The 16,683-nt window shown below is 59.8% G+C and overlaps 1 protein-coding gene across 2 annotated transcripts in view; it reads right to left on the bottom strand.

Annotated features, from left to right (window-relative positions):
* Window positions 1-1,084: 1,084 nt before the first annotated feature.
* The window catches only part of AGBL5 (AGBL carboxypeptidase 5), a 45,816-nt gene continuing 30,217 nt past the window's right edge, over window positions 1,085-16,683 (bottom strand). For both annotated transcript variants that reach the window (XM_065400624.1, XM_065400625.1), the window contains 6 exons: window positions 8,161-8,331; window positions 5,335-5,450; window positions 4,228-4,274; window positions 2,058-2,215; window positions 1,498-1,589; window positions 1,085-1,225 (listed from right to left, as the gene is read on the bottom strand). In XM_065400624.1, the coding sequence (XP_065256696.1) occupies window positions 1,148-1,225; window positions 1,498-1,589; window positions 2,058-2,215; window positions 4,228-4,274; window positions 5,335-5,450; window positions 8,161-8,331 (662 nt within the window). In that variant the 3' untranslated portion in view covers window positions 1,085-1,147. The remainder of the gene's footprint in view (window positions 1,226-1,497; window positions 1,590-2,057; window positions 2,216-4,227; window positions 4,275-5,334; window positions 5,451-8,160; window positions 8,332-16,683) is intronic.

Below are 16,683 nucleotides of genomic sequence, written 5' to 3'. Positions count from 1 at the left end.
ACAACTCTATAGCGGCTCGGCTGAGTGGGAGGCAGCGAACGACTGCAGCAGCAGGAGAATGGCTCTGCCTTGGTGGCTGGCTGCAGGGCTGCTCCAGCCCTGACCCTTAACAGGGAGGGGCTGGCCAAAGCTGCTAGCCTGGGGCCCAGGCACACGGGGATGGGAACTGACCTGCAGCTCCGGGGCCTGACTTGGTTCTGCTCATGAAGCAGCTTTTGCAAGAGCCTGCCCAGGTTACAAGCTGTTCCCGTGGGGTGTGCCGGGGAGAGCCCTGACTGGAGATACCCAGCCTGGGACCCTGGAGCCCACGGAGGTTCTGCTGGCACTGTACTCTGCCCGAGGACACTCCCTCAAGTTGCCTCCACAGCCCTGCTGGGTGTGGGGCAGGGGCCAATCCCTGAAGCAGGACAGCTCCTGTGGGGAGACACCATCCCAGCAGGCCACGGCCCCCCACGGCCTCACTGTGGCAGCAGGGAGCTGCCCATGGGCCGGGTTCTGAGACACACCATGGGAGCTTTGGCTTAGTGGAAGGGGAGAAGGGCTGTGCCTCCCTGGCACCAGCTGGCCCCCTGCTAGAAAGCCCTTTGCCCCGGGGTTGATTCTCCTGCACCCCAGCATAGGGGCTAGTCCAGCAGCCTGACCCAGTGCCTAGCCCTGCCCAACTCTCCCCATTGCCCAGGGAGACACGCAGAGTGACGGTGTCTGCAGCAGCTCCCCGGGCATCACCCCCATCTCCAGCCCCTGGCACCATGGCTGTTGGCACCCCCAAGCTTGTGACCCAAATCAGCCAGCTGGCTGCACGCAGTGCCCTCCACGTGGCCATGGCTGGAGGTTAGCGGGGACCTGCACAGGGCTCTGGGACTAGCTGGGGAGACCAGCAGTGCCCCCCTCTGCTCAGGCTGCTCCAGCAATGCTCAGCTAGAGGCCAGGCAGGGAGGTGCTGGGCATGGACCCTGCAGGGCGAGCAGGGCTGGGTGGAGACTCTCCCTCCATAACACAGCTTTGCTTTGCAAGGGGAGGCTGGAGCAAGCCCTGGGCAGGGTGGGGACGCTGCTTGGCTCAGCCCGACGTCCCCTGCAGCAGGGCTGCACCCGGCTGGAGACGGAGGCGAGTGCAGACAGGCGAAGGCTGGAGCTGGTGGCTGCCCTCAGGCTTCAGTGCAGAAGGACAGGATCGTGTGGTAGGAGCTGAGCGGGGGCGAGTCTGGGGCCCGGCTTGGCAGATGCTGCAACAGAGAAGAACAGGCTCAGGGGGCTGGCAGAGGGGCTCGGTGGCAGGCCATGTGCTCGCCCAGAGCGGTGCCAGCCTGAGAAGCCAGCACAGCTCAGAGCATGGCCACCCACCAGAGTGCTCTCCCCAAGCCGGCGAGGACAGGGCCACGCTGCAGCTCTGGTGCCAGGGCTGCCTGCCCCGGGAGCAGGGGGGCAGCATTGGAGACACGGGCCCTGCTTGGGGTGGGTTCCCCAGCCCCCTCCCAACATCCGTGGGGCCCGGTACCTCGCTGAGCAGGCCCTCGGGGTCGTCGCAGATGAAGAGCGGCTCTGTTGTCTGCATCCCCATGCTGAGTGATGCAGTGTCCTCTGGGAATGCTGCAGAGGAACAGAGCCGGAGTGTCAGCCGGAGTGCCCGCCCCACCTCCCAGTGCCAGCCAGGGAGTGGGGAAGGTGCCACCCGTCGGCTGGTCCAGGGCCTGAGTGACCCGTAGCCTCAGTGGGTCTGGGCTCCCAGGCAGGCTGAATGCCCCCATGGGGGTGGCGCTGGCTCAGGAGGAGGTGCTGCCTGAGCTGCTCCTGCTTCGCTGCCCAGGCCTGTGAGTGGCATCAAGCAATTGCCACGCAATGGCCCCCACCCCCAGGTACGGTGCTGGAAGGGGGCCCAGCTGACGGCCTGCACTGAAGAGTGCAGCCACCTGGCTTCTAGCCCCAGAGGCAGCACGGCCCAGTAGAGACTGCTGGGGTCTGACGCCTGGCAGCTAGTCTGGGGGCCCCACCTGTGGCAGGGCACATGGATGAACCTGCCCCCTGCCCTAACCAGCCCGGGTGCCCGCAGTGCCCTACCTGGCAGAGACCTTTGGGCCAGGGCTCCAGCGTGGGTGTATTTCCAGACCTTGAGGGCTGAGGTGCTCTCGCTGCCGAGCCCCAGCAAACTCGGGGTGCATGCTGCTGCCTTCTTGCGGACGGGGATCCTGCTGGGGCGCAGCGGCAGCGGCCCCAGGCTGCAGAGAACCAGAGGCAATGCTTACAGCAGGAGCGTCACGTTCCATCTCTCCGCGGTTCTGTGCCCCTCGCGCCTGGCCTGGCTGGAGCAGAGGGTGCCAGCAAAGCTGCTCTACTCTGCCCTCCCAGCGCTGGGAGCAGAGATACTCCGGTGAGGGGCTCAGTCCAGGCTCACTCCAACCCCACTGCGACCCCCAGAGCTGGGCCTGGCCGCAGGACGAAAGCAAAGGCGCACGCCGTGACAGGAGCTGGCTTGCGGGGCTCCTCGGGGGCCCCAAAATGGACAGTCTTTGGGGCAGCCGCCATTTAAACACTGCTGGCATCTTGCCAAGGAGGGTCCAATGGATCTGATCCGAACCCCACCCACTAGAGCCACGTCCCCTCCCTCTGGGTAGCACAGCGCTCGGCTGCGTCCCCTTGGAGCAGGCCCAGCCGGCTGTGTGTTGGGGGGAGGGGTCTGAGTCTGGCCGGGCCATTCAGTCCCTCCCCAGGGGGCACGCTCAGCAGGCTGGGAAGGGGCCGTGTCCAGGGCCGGCTCCAGGCACCAGCCCACCAAGCTTGTGCTTGGGGCGGCACCTGGAGGGGGGCGGCGCGGCGCTCCGGCCGCCGGGGAGAGCGGGGCCACAGCCGGGCTCGCCGCCCTGCCCCCGGCGCTCTGGCCGCCCTCCCCCCGCGCCCTCCCCCCGGCCGCCGGGGGGAGAGCGGCGAGCCCCAGCAGGGGCTCTGGCCGCCGGGGGGAGAGCCGAGCCCCAGCCGGGGCTTGCCGCCCTGCCCCCGGCGCTCTGGCCGCCGGGGGGAGAGCGGAGCCCCGGCCGGGGCTCGCTGCCCTCCCCCCGGGGCTCCGGCCGCCCTCCCCCCCCACCTCGCAGGGGGAGGGGGCGGCGGCCGGAGGCTTTTTTGCCTGGGGCGGCAAAAAAGCCAGAGCCGGCCCTGGCCGTGTCCCCCAGGCAGCCCCTGGGAGCCACATACCGGATTCTGCAGCTGCTCCCCCTGGGCCCCACAGAAAGCAACAGGCCTGGGGGCGGATGCACTCGAGCACTGCAGGCAGGTTCCCAGCTCCTGGCCAGGCCCTGCCCGGCAGCACGGGGACAGCAGTGCTCACTGCTCCTGGCTGCAGCTAGTCCCACCCCTCCAGCCCCTTGGGCTGAGGCCGCAGGGCAGTGACTGCCGGAGCAGGTGGCCTGCAGGGGCATGTTAGCCAAGGAAGGGCTCCCCAGGCAGCCAGGGTCTGAACTCAGCGGCTCTAACCAGAGGCAGCCCCCGGCAGTCAGTGGGGCTGGGTCCCCTCCTCCAGCCGCACGCCCTAGCCTGGCTCCCGCATCCACAACGGCAGGAGGGGGCAGAGGGCCAAGCCCAGGGGTAGCTGCATCCCCTGGGGCACAAAGCCAGCCGGGGGAGGGGCACACCATGGGCCTGCCCAGAGCGCTGCAGGGTCTGAGGCCGGGCAAGTGCTGGGCCGTGGGGATGGGAGGTCCGTGCAGCCCCAGGGGCTCCAGCGCTTTCTCTCACACCATAGGAAGTACCTGCAATGGAAGGGCCCAGCCATGGGCCCGGCTGGATCCCCAGCACAGCATTTCCCAAAGCCCCCCCTTGCTCATCCCTCAGGGCAGGACAGAACACAAGATCGGCCAGGCTGGATCAGACCAAGGGTCCATCTAGCCCAGTGTCCTGTCTGCCGACAGTGGCCAATGCCAGGGGCCCCAGAGGGAATGAACAGAACAGGGAATCGTCCAGTGATCCAGCCCCTGTCGCCCACTCCCAGCTCCTGGCAAACAGAAACAAGGGACACCACCCCTGCCTAGCCTCATGTAGTTTGATGGGCTCCCACGTGCCCCGAGGGGCAGAGTGAGACACCAGGGAGCCAGAGCTGGGAACACCCTGCCTGGCCAGTGCTTGGTGGGACTGGGGCTCCGAGAGGCTGTGGGGCGTTGTGGTCAGGGAGCTGCCCGGAGCCCCCCTCCCCCGGGGCATGGCCCTCCAGTGCCCTCCCCCAGCGCGGGGGACACGGTACCTGGGTGGTTCTAGGACTTTCCTGGAGCTCAGCCTCTTCGGAAGGTTCTAAGCAGAAAGACAGGAGACGATTAGAGGGGGGGGGGGCAAGATCCAGCCCAAGCCCAGCCCAGCCCAGCCAGCTTGGAGATGGGGTGACAGCAGCCAAGCACCACGCTGGGCTCCCTGCCCATCCCCTGGGGCTCTGGCCACCTGCAGCATGAGGGGGCCACCTCCCATCCCTTGGCTTCCAGGGCAGCTCCAAGCCTGGGGCCCCCACCCAGCTGAGCCTCCCCTGTGCACACAGCACGGACAGCGAGTGCAGAGTGGAGCCCGTGGGGTCTGATGGGAATCCAGGGACCCAGCGGGAGCTGTACTCAGCCCAGGGAGGAATCTAGTCGCTGGGTGGAGCTGGAACCCCGAGCCCTGGGGGTGGGCGACCCTCAGCCTCTCCCAGGGGAGCATGGGGCCAGCAGAGCCACCCAGCAACTCACGTGACTGCCAGCCAGAGGCCAGCACCTTCCTCGCCGGCCCGGCCCGGCCCGGCCCCGCAGCAGGACAGCCAGCGTGGGGGCTGGCTGGAAGGGGGGGAGAAGAGCAGGGTTACAGAGGAAAATGTCAATTCCAAACCATTTCCCTTTGGAAACGCTGCCCCATGCACCCCTCTCTGCTATAGGCGGGTGCCTGACCTCTTCCAGGCCGCCCATCATCTCCCCTTGTGCAGATCCCTGGCCCATCATCAGAGCTGTAGTCTGTGCAGCCCCCCCTACCCCATCAATTCCCGGGCGCTGCAGGGGCCCCGGACTCTCCTGGTCTCTGTCTGTGGCTGCCAGAGGCTCCGGCGGGCAAGTTCCTGGCTCAGCACAGGGAAGGGGTTCGGACGGCCCTGGCCGGGGACAGACGGGCTGAGACCGGGTGAGCTAATGGGCCCGTTGCCCAGCCTAGAGAATGGGGCCGTGAGGGGCCTGGCTCCCAACTCCCATGGCAGGAGATCCACCTCAAAGGGGGCTGGTGGGGGGATCCCAGAGAGCAGGCATGTGACCACAAGGGGCAGGGAGGGGCTGGCTTAGAGGCTTCAGGGGGTAGCAGCCAGGTTGGTTTCCACGTTCTTCCCAGGTCCGAGCGTTACCTGCACCAGCGCCATGCCATAGGGGATCTTCGGCTCTTCCCGGCCGTGCCCTGCTGCCTGAAGTCCACGGCTGGTGATCACCAGAGCCCCGGCCTTAGTGCCCGTGGGCGAGGTCCCTAGGTGACAAACGAAAGAGAGCTGAACCCCGTCAGTCCCGGCACCGGAAGGGCACGCTGCGGGAGCAGTGCTTGTGGGCGTCGCTGGCTGTACCTCCATGGTACCGTGCGGGCAGAGGGCAGCGGTGGTACGTGGGCGCAGGGAAAGCGGGCTATGCTGAGCCCTGCTGTGACAGTGTGTGATGGGTGACCAGTTCTTGGGAGTTCAAAGGGAGGCGGAAAGCTCGCAGAATCCAGGCCCGAGCGGCAGTGGCGTAGCCAGGTTCTAAGAGCAGGGGGAGCGCAAACACAAAAAAAGGTGCCCCCCCTTGGCTGGCTCCTCTGGCCACGCGCCCCCCCCCATGGCTCCTCCGGCTGCGCCACGCCCCCCCCCATGGCTCCTCCAGCCACACTGCGGCCATGCTGCGCGTGTCCCCCCCTCGCTCCTGCGGCCGCACCCCCCCCCCATGGCTCCTCCGGCCGCGCTGCAGCTATGCTGCGCCCCACCCCCTTGCTCCTCCAGCTGTGCCGTGCTGCCCCCCCCCGGCTCCTCCGGCCGTGCTGCACCGCCCCCCCCCTCGCGCCTCTAGCCGCGTCCCCTTGCTTTTTTTTTTTTTGCTTGGGGCTCACCTCTGCTCCACCTCCCTGGGCCTGAGCGCACCGCCGCTTGCTTCTCCGCCCCAGGCTTCCCGCGCGAACAGCTGATTCGCGGGAAGCGGGGGCTGTGTGTGGAGAAGCAGAGCGGGGCGGCGCCTTCAGGGGAGGAGGCGGAGCGGAGGTGAGCTGGGGTCGGGGCGGGGAGCTGCCGGTGGGTGCTCTGCACCCACCCACCAAATTTTGGAGCACCCACGAGTTGGCGCCTAAGGCGCCACTTTTGGATATGTGCTCAGTGGGGGAGCGGCCGCTTCCCCTGCTCCCCCCCTAGCTACGCTACTGCCGAGCAGCCCCAGGGCGCACCCGACCGGCTGCACTCCAGGATGTAGTCGCTGGGACAGTCCGGTGCGCACGCCCAGTCATGGAGCAGTTCCAAGTCCTGGTTCACCAGCTGGGCTGCTCACACCACGGAGCCATGAGCACAGAGTGCACGGGCCCTTCCCTGGGACGGGCCGCAGGAGAGCCTGGTTCCGAGCCGGGTGTGCTGCCCGGGGCCCCGCCCCTCCCTGCCAGGGCCAGAGCGCTGCAAAGGCTAATGGCTAGAGCACTGCTGGGGAGCTGGGCTCGATCCCTGCCTCTGCCCTGTCTCACCTACCAGGGAGTCACCCCGGCTGAGTGCCTCCGTTTCCCTACTGGCAGCACAGAGCCACACTGGGGTGCTGTGAGATTTCACTGTTCGACCGTTGCTGGCTGGAAGGCCCCTGGGCAGGCAGGGGCTGACTCGTTACCTTATCACTCACCTCACCCCACTGCCCACCAAAAATGGGGTGAGCAGCTTCCCCCAGGAGCCAAAGGCCCCAAGCCCACCTCCAGGCCGAGGGCGAGTGCCAGCAGGGCGGCTCGGCCGAAGACAGCACCATCCCTGTCTGATCGGCAGCCCTGGGAGCCCCTCCTGTCGTATACTGGTTCCCGGCGGTGCTGGGCCAGTGTGCACCGAGAAGAGGAGCCGCAGGGGGCCAGCAGCAGGGCTGCCCAGATGCCCAGGTGCTTAGAGCACCCCGGGAGCGGCCCTGGTGTGGAGCTGCATGGGGACCTGTGAAAGGAGAGTCCAGAGACGCCAGCTTTGGAAAATCTTTATTCCTCCCACCAGTGCGGCTAATACAGGAACGTGAGGAAGCCTGGCCCTAGCCCTGGCCCTGGCCCGGCAGTGGCGTATCACCCCCACAGCAGAGTACAACCGTGCCCCAGGGCAGCCACACTGACCCTCCCATGGCCCCAGGAGGCCGGGCAAGGCAGACTGCGAGGGAAGAACAGGCAGCCAGGGCCCAGTTGGGCTCAGCTCCCTCCACGCCCTGTGGCGGCAAAGCCAGGTCTGGCGCCTCCTTGGGCACGTCCCTGCCTGCAGCGCCAGAGCATCCCCGCTTCCCCCCCATGCCTCGGCCCCAGAGCAGCGTCTGCCTGCACTGCCCCTGCCCTGGCCCGCAGGACGTGGGGAGGGTCACAGGCTGCTCTGCTCTCTGGGGGTAGCACAGGCTCAGAACACGCTGCGCCCCAGGCCACTGGAGTGGGGTTACCACGAGGCTATTTCAGTCAGGGCCCCGCCTCTCCTGCCATGCAGGCCATCGCCTTGAGTCCTGTGCTGCCTCGCCGGGCTGGTTCTGGGAGGGCCTGGCCCTGTTAGCGTAGGTGGCATATCCAGCTACCTGAGGGAGCCGGGAGGAGCCTGCACCACAGGGCCTGGGGACAGCCACAGTCCAGCACTGGAGCACAATGGGAGCTGCCCGCTGCCGGTCACTAGGACAGAGGCACAGTAACCAAGCGACCTGCCTGGAGACAGGCCTGGGCTGGCAAGAACTGTCTGGGCGCAGACACACTGGCATGGACGGGGGGACACATGAAACAGGAAGGACCCCTGGGGCACCAGGACCGGCCTCCCAGCAGAGCCCGGGGACCGGCCCCACACAGCAGGATGCAACGCTCGCTGCGTGAGCTCCGTGTCCAGGCCTCCCTCTGCCAGCACTGCTGCCAGGCTAGCTTGGCCCTCCCCGGGCAGGGGGAGCCTCTCGCCTAAGGCCTGGGCCCTGGCCTGGAGGGACGGGCTGAGCGTGGAGAGGCCGGGGGTGGAGCAGACACAAACCTGACAGGCTGAGGGAGGCTGGCAGGGAGCAGGGGCGCAGGCTGGCGGGCGGCGGAGGCTGGCACAGACGCCTGGCACAGGGAGGGAGAGGCGCTGGCGGCTGGTCGCTGCTGGTCGCTGCTCGCAGCAGAGTCAGGTGCTGCTGGCGCCGCTTGTCCTGCACGCGGGGCTCTGGGGAGGAGGGAGTTTGAAAAGGAAGTTCAGGAAGGGGCTGGCGGTGTTGCTCACCCCCTCCCCTCCCACAGTGCCCCACAGGACCCCATGCCCCCTGCCAGGCGGAGGAGCCTGCCAAGCACAGAGGCAGAGCGACCCACCTCCCTGCTGCAGGCTCTGCCTGACACCAGCCCCTCCAAACTGTGGGCTGGGGCTCAGCACATCCAAGAGCCGAAGGCGCAAGTGGCCCCCTGGGTACCCCCAGGGACAGGACAATCTGCAGCCAGGTCCGGCTGTCACCTGACTCCAGATGGCCCTGGCAAGGGCAGCAATTCCCCATGACCTGCCCAGGGCACCACTCCCACAAGGCACTCAAAGCACGGCCAGGCCGCCACACCTGGGTGCTGGAGCCAGGCTCTGAAACGGGAGAGGCCGGATCTGCAGCCCCAGCTCCCGCTGGAGCCAGAGCTGCAGGCACGCCTAGACACGTCTAGCTCGGAGCCTGCCTGGAGCACCAGGCTGGGCCATTCAGTCAGCTCAAGGCAGCCCGCCTAGGATGGCAGAGAACCGGCACGACAAGCCCCCCTCCAGCTCTCTCCACACTCTGCAGCTGCCGGGGGGCTGATGTGTCTTCCAGCCCGCGAGGCCTCAGGGGAGAGCGCAGCACTGAGCACACAGGCCCACCCTTACACAACACGCCACAGCCCGGAAGGGTCACCAGCCACCTCTGGGGAGGAACACAGCAGCTGCTAAGCAGCACATGGCAACCCCCCCACAGCAATTTAGGACAGGAAGTGAACAACAAGCGGCGAGGGAATTTTAGGGTGACAGTTTAATGATCAAGTTAGGAACCAGGCCAAGGTATTGTGGTTAAACTCTTCCCAAACGCCATGGCATCAGGCCGCCATTTGACATCTCCTGTGACCCTCAGGCTGCCGCGAGCACAGGGGCCAGCAGTGACTGGCTCACTTGCTGGCAGGGCACACCCTGGCCCCGACCTGCAATCGCTGCCTCTTTCGCTGGTGAGCTCTTTGGGCAGGTCATACAAAAGGGCCCCAACCCCACTTGGTGCTTTTGGGCACGTTTCTGCTGCCCCATTCCAGTGCCACAGCTGGGGGGAGGGGGGGGGAAGGAGAGGCCCACTGGGAATGAAATGGAGTTGGCAGCAGCCCCACTCGGTTCCACAGGGCTCAGCACACAGCAGGAGGGGGCCTCACCCTCTGGGCCGAGGGGTGTAACAGGGGAACAGCTGGCCTGGCAGGAAGCCCCTGCATGGGTAGCACGCTGGAGGGGAGACGGCTGGTGTTATTTCTGCAGCAGCAGAGCTGGGCACAGCGTCTTACGGGTAGATCAAGGAAGCCCCTGATCCTCCCCCAAGGAGCCGGCACTGAATTCAAGTGCGTGGAGCTGCTCAGCAGAGCGAGGGCACGCGACGTGACTTACAGGCCTCTCTGTCGCTCAGTTCCTACAGCCCCTGGAGACGCAGCAGCAGGCAGCCGCCTAGTGAACATGCAAGCTGGCCATTTGGACGGGGACCCTTTTCCATGGAGGCAGGCGTGGAAAGGGGTTTGCTGAGAGCTGTGTCCTCTCACCCCCCTGTACAAGCTATCCATGCTCCTCCGAGGTGAAGAGCTGGCCCCCTTTCTGCTCGTGCACCACCCAGCCCGGAGCCGGCTCTGCGCGGGGACCAGGCAGGAGCGGGGACTGGGCGTGCACAGCAAGCTGCGGCCGAAAGCCCAGCTGGAAGGGGAAGGGAGTCAGCCAGGCCAGGAAACACAGCTGCCTTGTGCTGAACAACCCTGCCCAGCAGTTCCTACCACGGTCTCAGCCAGCAGGTGGAAACAAAAAAAGGGCTGTTTGACCAAAGCAAAAACCTTCTATGAAAAACTTCCATTTTGGTCAAAAGTTTCCCTTCCCTCCCCACCCCCCCCCAACCAGAAACTGGAAACTTTGTGAAAGTTAAAAACATGCAAGGTTCCTACAAACGCTGCTTGGCGTGTCTGTGCCCGCTCTCGTCAGCCATGGCCCTCGCCCTCCTGCCCCCTGGCTCGGGCTAGGCTAGCCAGTGCCTCTCTGCTGCCCAGCCCCACTCTGCCAGAGCCGGGACGGTGGAAACAAGCTCTTTGAGATGTCTGACCCTCTGGGTGCTGCACGGCCGGTGCGCATAGACACCAGCCTGGGGGACGGGGCAGTGTCAGACGAACCACCCTCTCAGTTCCTTCGTAACCACAACGTCCCGCCGAGACGAGATGAAGCAGATGGGAAGGAGGGTGGGTGGCGGAGCGCCCGTAGGGACAAATCTTCCAGAACGCCAGGCCTGGGCGGTGTAAGTAACCTCGCCTTTTCGAGCCGCGTCCCGCGGCGTGCTCCACTTCAGGCGTCGCCCACACTGCGCGCTGTCGAGAGGATCCAACCGGAAATGCGCTTGGAGAGTCTCTGAGGAGAAATGGGGGCCCCTCTAATTCTGTCTGCCTGGAAGACACCCGGCAGGGTTTAGTCTTGTCCAAATAAAAAGCTAACGCTCTCCTGCCATCTAAGGTGTGAAGTGCTGGTGAATGAGGCCCTGATTGACATCCAAGTCTGGGGATGGGGTTGGAAGATACCTTTTCGTTACAGAAAACGGTGTGTGCGTGAGGGTGGCGGGGTGTTACCACAGAGTCCCACTGGCAGTTCACTACTGTGGCAGCAGCTTGTCAGGCCTGGCACACTCACTACGTCCATCGGTATCCGAAAGGCGTGATGTAAGGCATACACAAACTGGTGACACTCTGGTCCCAAAAATCATCGTGTGTGTGTGTATGTCTGGGGTGTGTAAAAAAATTACAAATAGATGCTAGAATTCAGTTCTTAAAATGCATCTGGCAAGCAGGCCAGGAACCCCAGCCTGCCTAAGCCAAAGGGATACGCAGCTCCTTGTCTGACCAGCCTGGTCGCCAGGCAGAGACAATGAAGGTACATTTACATGCAAGGTAGACAAAGCCATCAGGCAAACCAGAATGGGGGATGGACACTTAACACTTTCATGGGGAATGGAAGCTGCAGCTCCAGGAAACCTTCCTGAGTCTTTGGAAGATATAAGCAATGACAGAAAGTCATTTTGGCATCCACTACTGGGCAGACAGAAGAGGCCCGAGCGGTGCATCTGTAAAAAGTGGAGGTTCAAAGTCTCTATAAACTGAATCTAGGTGAAAACCTGACTTGGGGCAAAAGACTCTAGTTTGTTAAATTAGATTTTATTCTTAGAAGCGCATCTTTTACTTGTTTGTTTGTAATGATTTAATTTGGAGAAGAGACGACTAAGGGGGGATATGACCGAGGTCTATAAAATCATGACTGGTGTGGAGAAAGTAGATAAGGAAGTGTTATTTACTCCTCATAACACAAGAACTAGGGGTCACCCAATGAAATGAATAGGCAGCAGGTTTAAAACAAACAAAAGGAAGAATTCCTTCACACAATGCACAGTCAACCTGTGGAACTCATTCCTAGAGAATGTTGTGAAGGCCAAAAGTATAACTGGGTTCAAAAAAGAACTAGATAAATTCATTGAGAATAGGCCCACCAATGGCTATTAGCCAAGATGGGTAGGGATGCAACCCCATGCTTTGGGTGACCCTAAACCTCTGATGGTTAGAAGCTGGGAATGGATCACTAGATAATTGCTCTGTTCTGTTCATTCCCTGTGAAGCGCCTGGCACTGGCCGTTGGCAGAAGACAGAATACTGGGATAGGTGGACCACTGGTCTGACCCAGTGTGGACATTCTTATGTTGTAGGACATAGGCTCCCAAACTGTGGGTTGTGGCCCCAAATGGGGTTGTGCCGTAAGCATATGGGGAAGCAGGTCCAATGGGCCTGAGAGATGATGCTGTCAGCCCCTGAATGTGTCTGGACCAGCTCCACAAATGCCATGCCAGGTGGCGGCAATTTTGAGCTACAAAATAGCAGCCTCTGCCCAGTGTGATCTCGCACACACTGTACAGGTAAGGCTGCACTGGGCGGAGGCCATTTTGGCAGCCTCCTGGCGCAGCGTTTGTGGAGCAGTTCCAGACACGCTGGCTCTGCAGACGCCAGTTTGGCCATTTGCACCATTCCAGCTGTGCAAGCATCCCACTGAGGGGCTTGAATGCAGAAGAGCCTTAGCTGTGGGCATCCTCTCTGCTTGAGCTGGGAGGAGCCTGTGCTGGCCTTTCCTCGGATGGGAATCTGCAGTGGCTTGTTAGCTCCGTAAGGCAGGGCCCAGATCTTCTTGCGTCCCTGTTGGCGCGCACGGAAAGAGAACCATTGCGAGTCACTGTCTCAGTGCTGCCCTAGTATCACCACACTATGTCCTGGCCTCACTCGCTTAACAGTGAACTATTATGGGAAGAGACCCAGTGAGCTCATTTTTACGCAAAGCATCTGCTTCAGCCTCCAGCAGAGAGTCTAGTGATGCAGTTAGGAATGAAAGACAAGAGTCCAAGAAATGTGCTCACAAACTTGACGGGCTTTCTTTGATAATGGCTTCACCAGTGTTTTGGTCAAGAACGAAGAAAGGCCAGAAATGCCTGCTACACCCCAGGGTGCTGTCTAGCGACACCATGACACCTAACAAACTTAAATAACACTTGGAAACCCCTGACAAGGAACGCAGGAAAACCAAGGTAATCTTTCCAATGCCGGAAAGAAGAACTTTTGTATCAACAAGTGCAATTCAAGAGAACCAAGTCTGGCTCTGGCCAAGCTCAGAAAGCATCATTTGAGGTGAGTTGCTGCATTGATTTTGCCAGCTGCAATCAATATGGTGAATACAGCATGTGGGGAACCAAACAGAACGGCTTTCCCTAATTCTTCCTCAGATGGAACCCTCAGGGGACAATCATCTAAGTAAGGGAAGATGAAAATCCCTTGTTGGCTCAGATATACTGCTGCTGGAGCCAGACGCTGGGTATGAACTCTGGGCGTGGTGCTCTGGACCAAGGGTAAAAGGTAGGTATTTGCAATGGGAGAGTCTTAAGGAAATATGCATCTTTGAGATCGAGAGCGGCAAACCAAACCAGAGTAGACAGGGAAGGAATAATCACAACCAGGGTTAGCATCCAGAACTGACTCTTCCTAATGTGTCTGTTTAAAGCTCTGAGACCAAGAACTGTTCTGAGCCCTCCAGTCTTTTTTGGGATTAGAAAGTATCGGGAGTACAGCCCTTTGTTTCTGGAAGTTAATCATACTTCTTCTATAGCTCCTGCTTGCAACAGAGCTTGTATTTATGGCCTCAATAACCTCTCCTGGGAAGGGGCCCTGAAAAGGGTGGGGAGGGGGGATTTGCATGGAGGAAGGGATTTGAACTGGATAGTATCACTTTTCTTTACCCATCCGTTGGAGGCGACAGTTGTCCATGCAGTGCAGAAATGGGACAAGTCTCCAGTAATGGGGGTAGGATGGTCTGAAAGTGAAGCTCTCAATCTTCATGTCAAACTGCGGCCTGACATTAGGCAGAGAGGATACGGCCGGGGAGTTTTGTCCTCATCTGAAGCTTGTAGGATTTCTTCCTCTTCTGTGATGGAGAGGACCTTTGGCGGCGGTGGTGGTACTGCTGATAGTGTGTCTGTCTCTTTTGATTATAAGCCAAAGAGGAAGGAAAGTATTTCCTGTGACACCTGAACACAAGCAGAGGTGCTTTCCTTCTATAATGAGGCAGTAATTCCCGAGATCTCGCAGTGGAGCGTGTCTTTTCCAATAGCGCATCAGTTTTCACACTAAAATGTCCCACCCCTTCAAAGGGCAGATCCTCTATTTAGATTTTGTTTCCATTGGAAGAGAGGATGACCATAGTCATGCATGCCTATGGAGAGCTACTGCTGATGCTACAGACATTGAGGTGGTATGGGAGACAGCAAATGCCTGATGGCACGCTTTAGTCTTGGCCCTTTTTGTTGAGAGCTGCTGTTAACTTTTTCTGATCCCCTGGAAGAATCTTGGTGAAGACTGATATCTCCCATAAGTGAAAATACCTGTGGCCACAACTGCTTGGTAATTGGCCACATGCATGTTTAAGGAAGCCAAAGAAAACAATTCACTCTGTAGAAAATCCAACTTTTGCCCCTCTTCGTCATAAGGGGTAGAATGTTGAAGACCTGACCTAAACCTTTGAACTGCTGCTGTTACAACAAGAAACGAGAGGGAGGTGATGGGTGAAAGCAGGAGAATCCTTCATATGTGATCTAATACAGTCTGTCAGCCTGTTTTGAAACTGATTGACATGAAGACAGACTGGACTAGAGAGATTTTGCTGGTTGCCAAAGATTTTAACACAGGCAAGGAGACTCTCCTCTTTGCAGTAGAGTCCAAAACATCAAACACTGGATAGGTGGTTTCTTCCAAAGCTACTGATGGGGATTTTCAAGTTGATGCCGTCCTGTCCACAGGCCCATGGAACTGAATTGCGTCCTCAGAAGGAGATGCTGCTGCAGCTACACCGGCATTCTCATTTGGAAACGAACCATTTTCTAGTTCCATGACTTCTTGTTAGAAGTCATCCCAAGGAGACCTTTCCTGGCACCCTACATCAGAGACAGTGTCTTGCATTAAGGTAGGGCAATGTTCCCTGGCTGTCGGATCTGGGTGTCTTGGATCTGGACACCTCAGATCCATAGGTTCAGATGGAAGTTGTTCTGGAACCAAAGAATCAGGTTCTCTCGACTGCTATTAATAAACAGGTTGGCCAAGACATCCATGGTGGCATGGGCCAGTCTTGCCAATTACCCAAATCTGGCATTACATTACTGGTTTGACACATAGGATGTCCAAGAGTGTTCATTTGATGAGGGAGACTGTTTCACACTAGAAGATTGAGTCTTAGATGTGTCAGGGTGAGCTCAACACCTGCAGATTCAATCCTGGATCAGATACTGAAACAATAGGGAAGATAACTGAAGTAGGGATCTGAAATACAGAGAGTGGTGATATGGTCTTTCTTGATTAGCCAGGTGGAATGTAAGGTGGTGGTAGCAGGGACCCTGGAGAGCTCTCCTGCTCAATATCGTCTCGGTCTCTTATCAGGAGAACAATGTCATGCGGCTGGACCTGGTATATGATGCAGGTCCGGATCAACATGCGCTGTAACTATGATAATATGAGGTTGAGCTGCTATGATTCGATCCGATGGCCTCTTTTTTGGATCAGTATCCTCTGAAAGATCCAGGGGTCTTAAGTCCTTAGGTCTTGCATCTGCATGCTGCGAATTGGCCGAAGAACCACCTGAGATGTTTTAAATTTAGCCTCCTTTTCTTCAGAACTGATGGAGTTGGGTCCGGTAAATTGTCCCAATCCTTAGGGTCTCTATCCAGTTCTGATGGAGACCATAACAGTTCTGGAGCTGGATTGAGGCCTTGGCTACCAGAAGCTCTGTTGACTTGGAACTGGAGCTTGGTGCCATGGCCGAAGCTGTCATGATTAACACTTTCTTAGATCTGGAAGTGCTTGGAGCCGATTCAGGTCTCTATCCTGCTCATAGCCTTCCTTTCCCACCCTTTGGAATTATCGGATCCCAGAGGCTTGACTGACAAGGCCTCTTGTAACAGAAGGGTCAGAAGTCTGTTCTGTCTGTCCTTCTGGGCTCAAGGAGTAAGTGTGCTGCAGATAGCACCGGGTACCAGAGAATGAGTCTCACCTAGGCATTTCAGGCACAATGCGTATCTCTTAAACCTGCTTCTTCATGCTGGGATCCACCAGGTCGGCGCTGTAAGTATCCCGACTCAACGCAAAAACCCTAATCTAAACTAGCCTAAAAACACAATATCTAGGCGTTTTTGGTCTTTATTATGCTGTGTGGCCTTGTGCGGTTGCCTACTACGCTCATTCACAGCATCAACGACCAAGGAATTAGGTGCCGGGGGATGGTTGGCAGAAATTCAGCACCTTTATCAGGAACATGATCTGCCCTTTTACCAGTTGGAGGTATGGTGGCCAGGGTCTGCCAGATTGTTTTGGGAGGTTCAGGTAAAGCCTTGCTTACAGGCAAAGCTACGGGACTCAAAGTGGCAGTACAGAGAACGTCTCAAAGTTCATGGTGGGTCTCATGGACCTCCTCCAAGGGGACCTGGAGGGAGTCAGATCCTCTTCATAAGCTCCTGGAACTGCTGAAAATAATCTGTGTATGCGGGGCGAGCAGGAGAGGTTAGTTTTTGGTGTAGCTTCCTCTGAGGTGGAGAGACTGATGTGGAGGAACAGGAGGAGCGGGTGATCACTCCTTTGGTGGTCATCACCAGTGTAGCTGGCCACTCTGGAGAATTGTTGCCGATAAGCACCCCCTTGAGTCCCAAAACAGCAACTGAGGGGGGCCGTAAGGAAAAAGAGGGGCATCCAGGGTTGATCATACCAGGAGGAATGTGGA

Source organism: Emys orbicularis, chromosome 3 (assembly GCF_028017835.1).
Source record: "Emys orbicularis isolate rEmyOrb1 chromosome 3, rEmyOrb1.hap1, whole genome shotgun sequence".
NCBI classification, from domain to species: domain Eukaryota; kingdom Metazoa; phylum Chordata; order Testudines; family Emydidae; genus Emys; species Emys orbicularis.
Note: the sequence above shows the minus strand (reverse complement) of the source record. Positions and strands in the feature narration are given on the sequence as shown.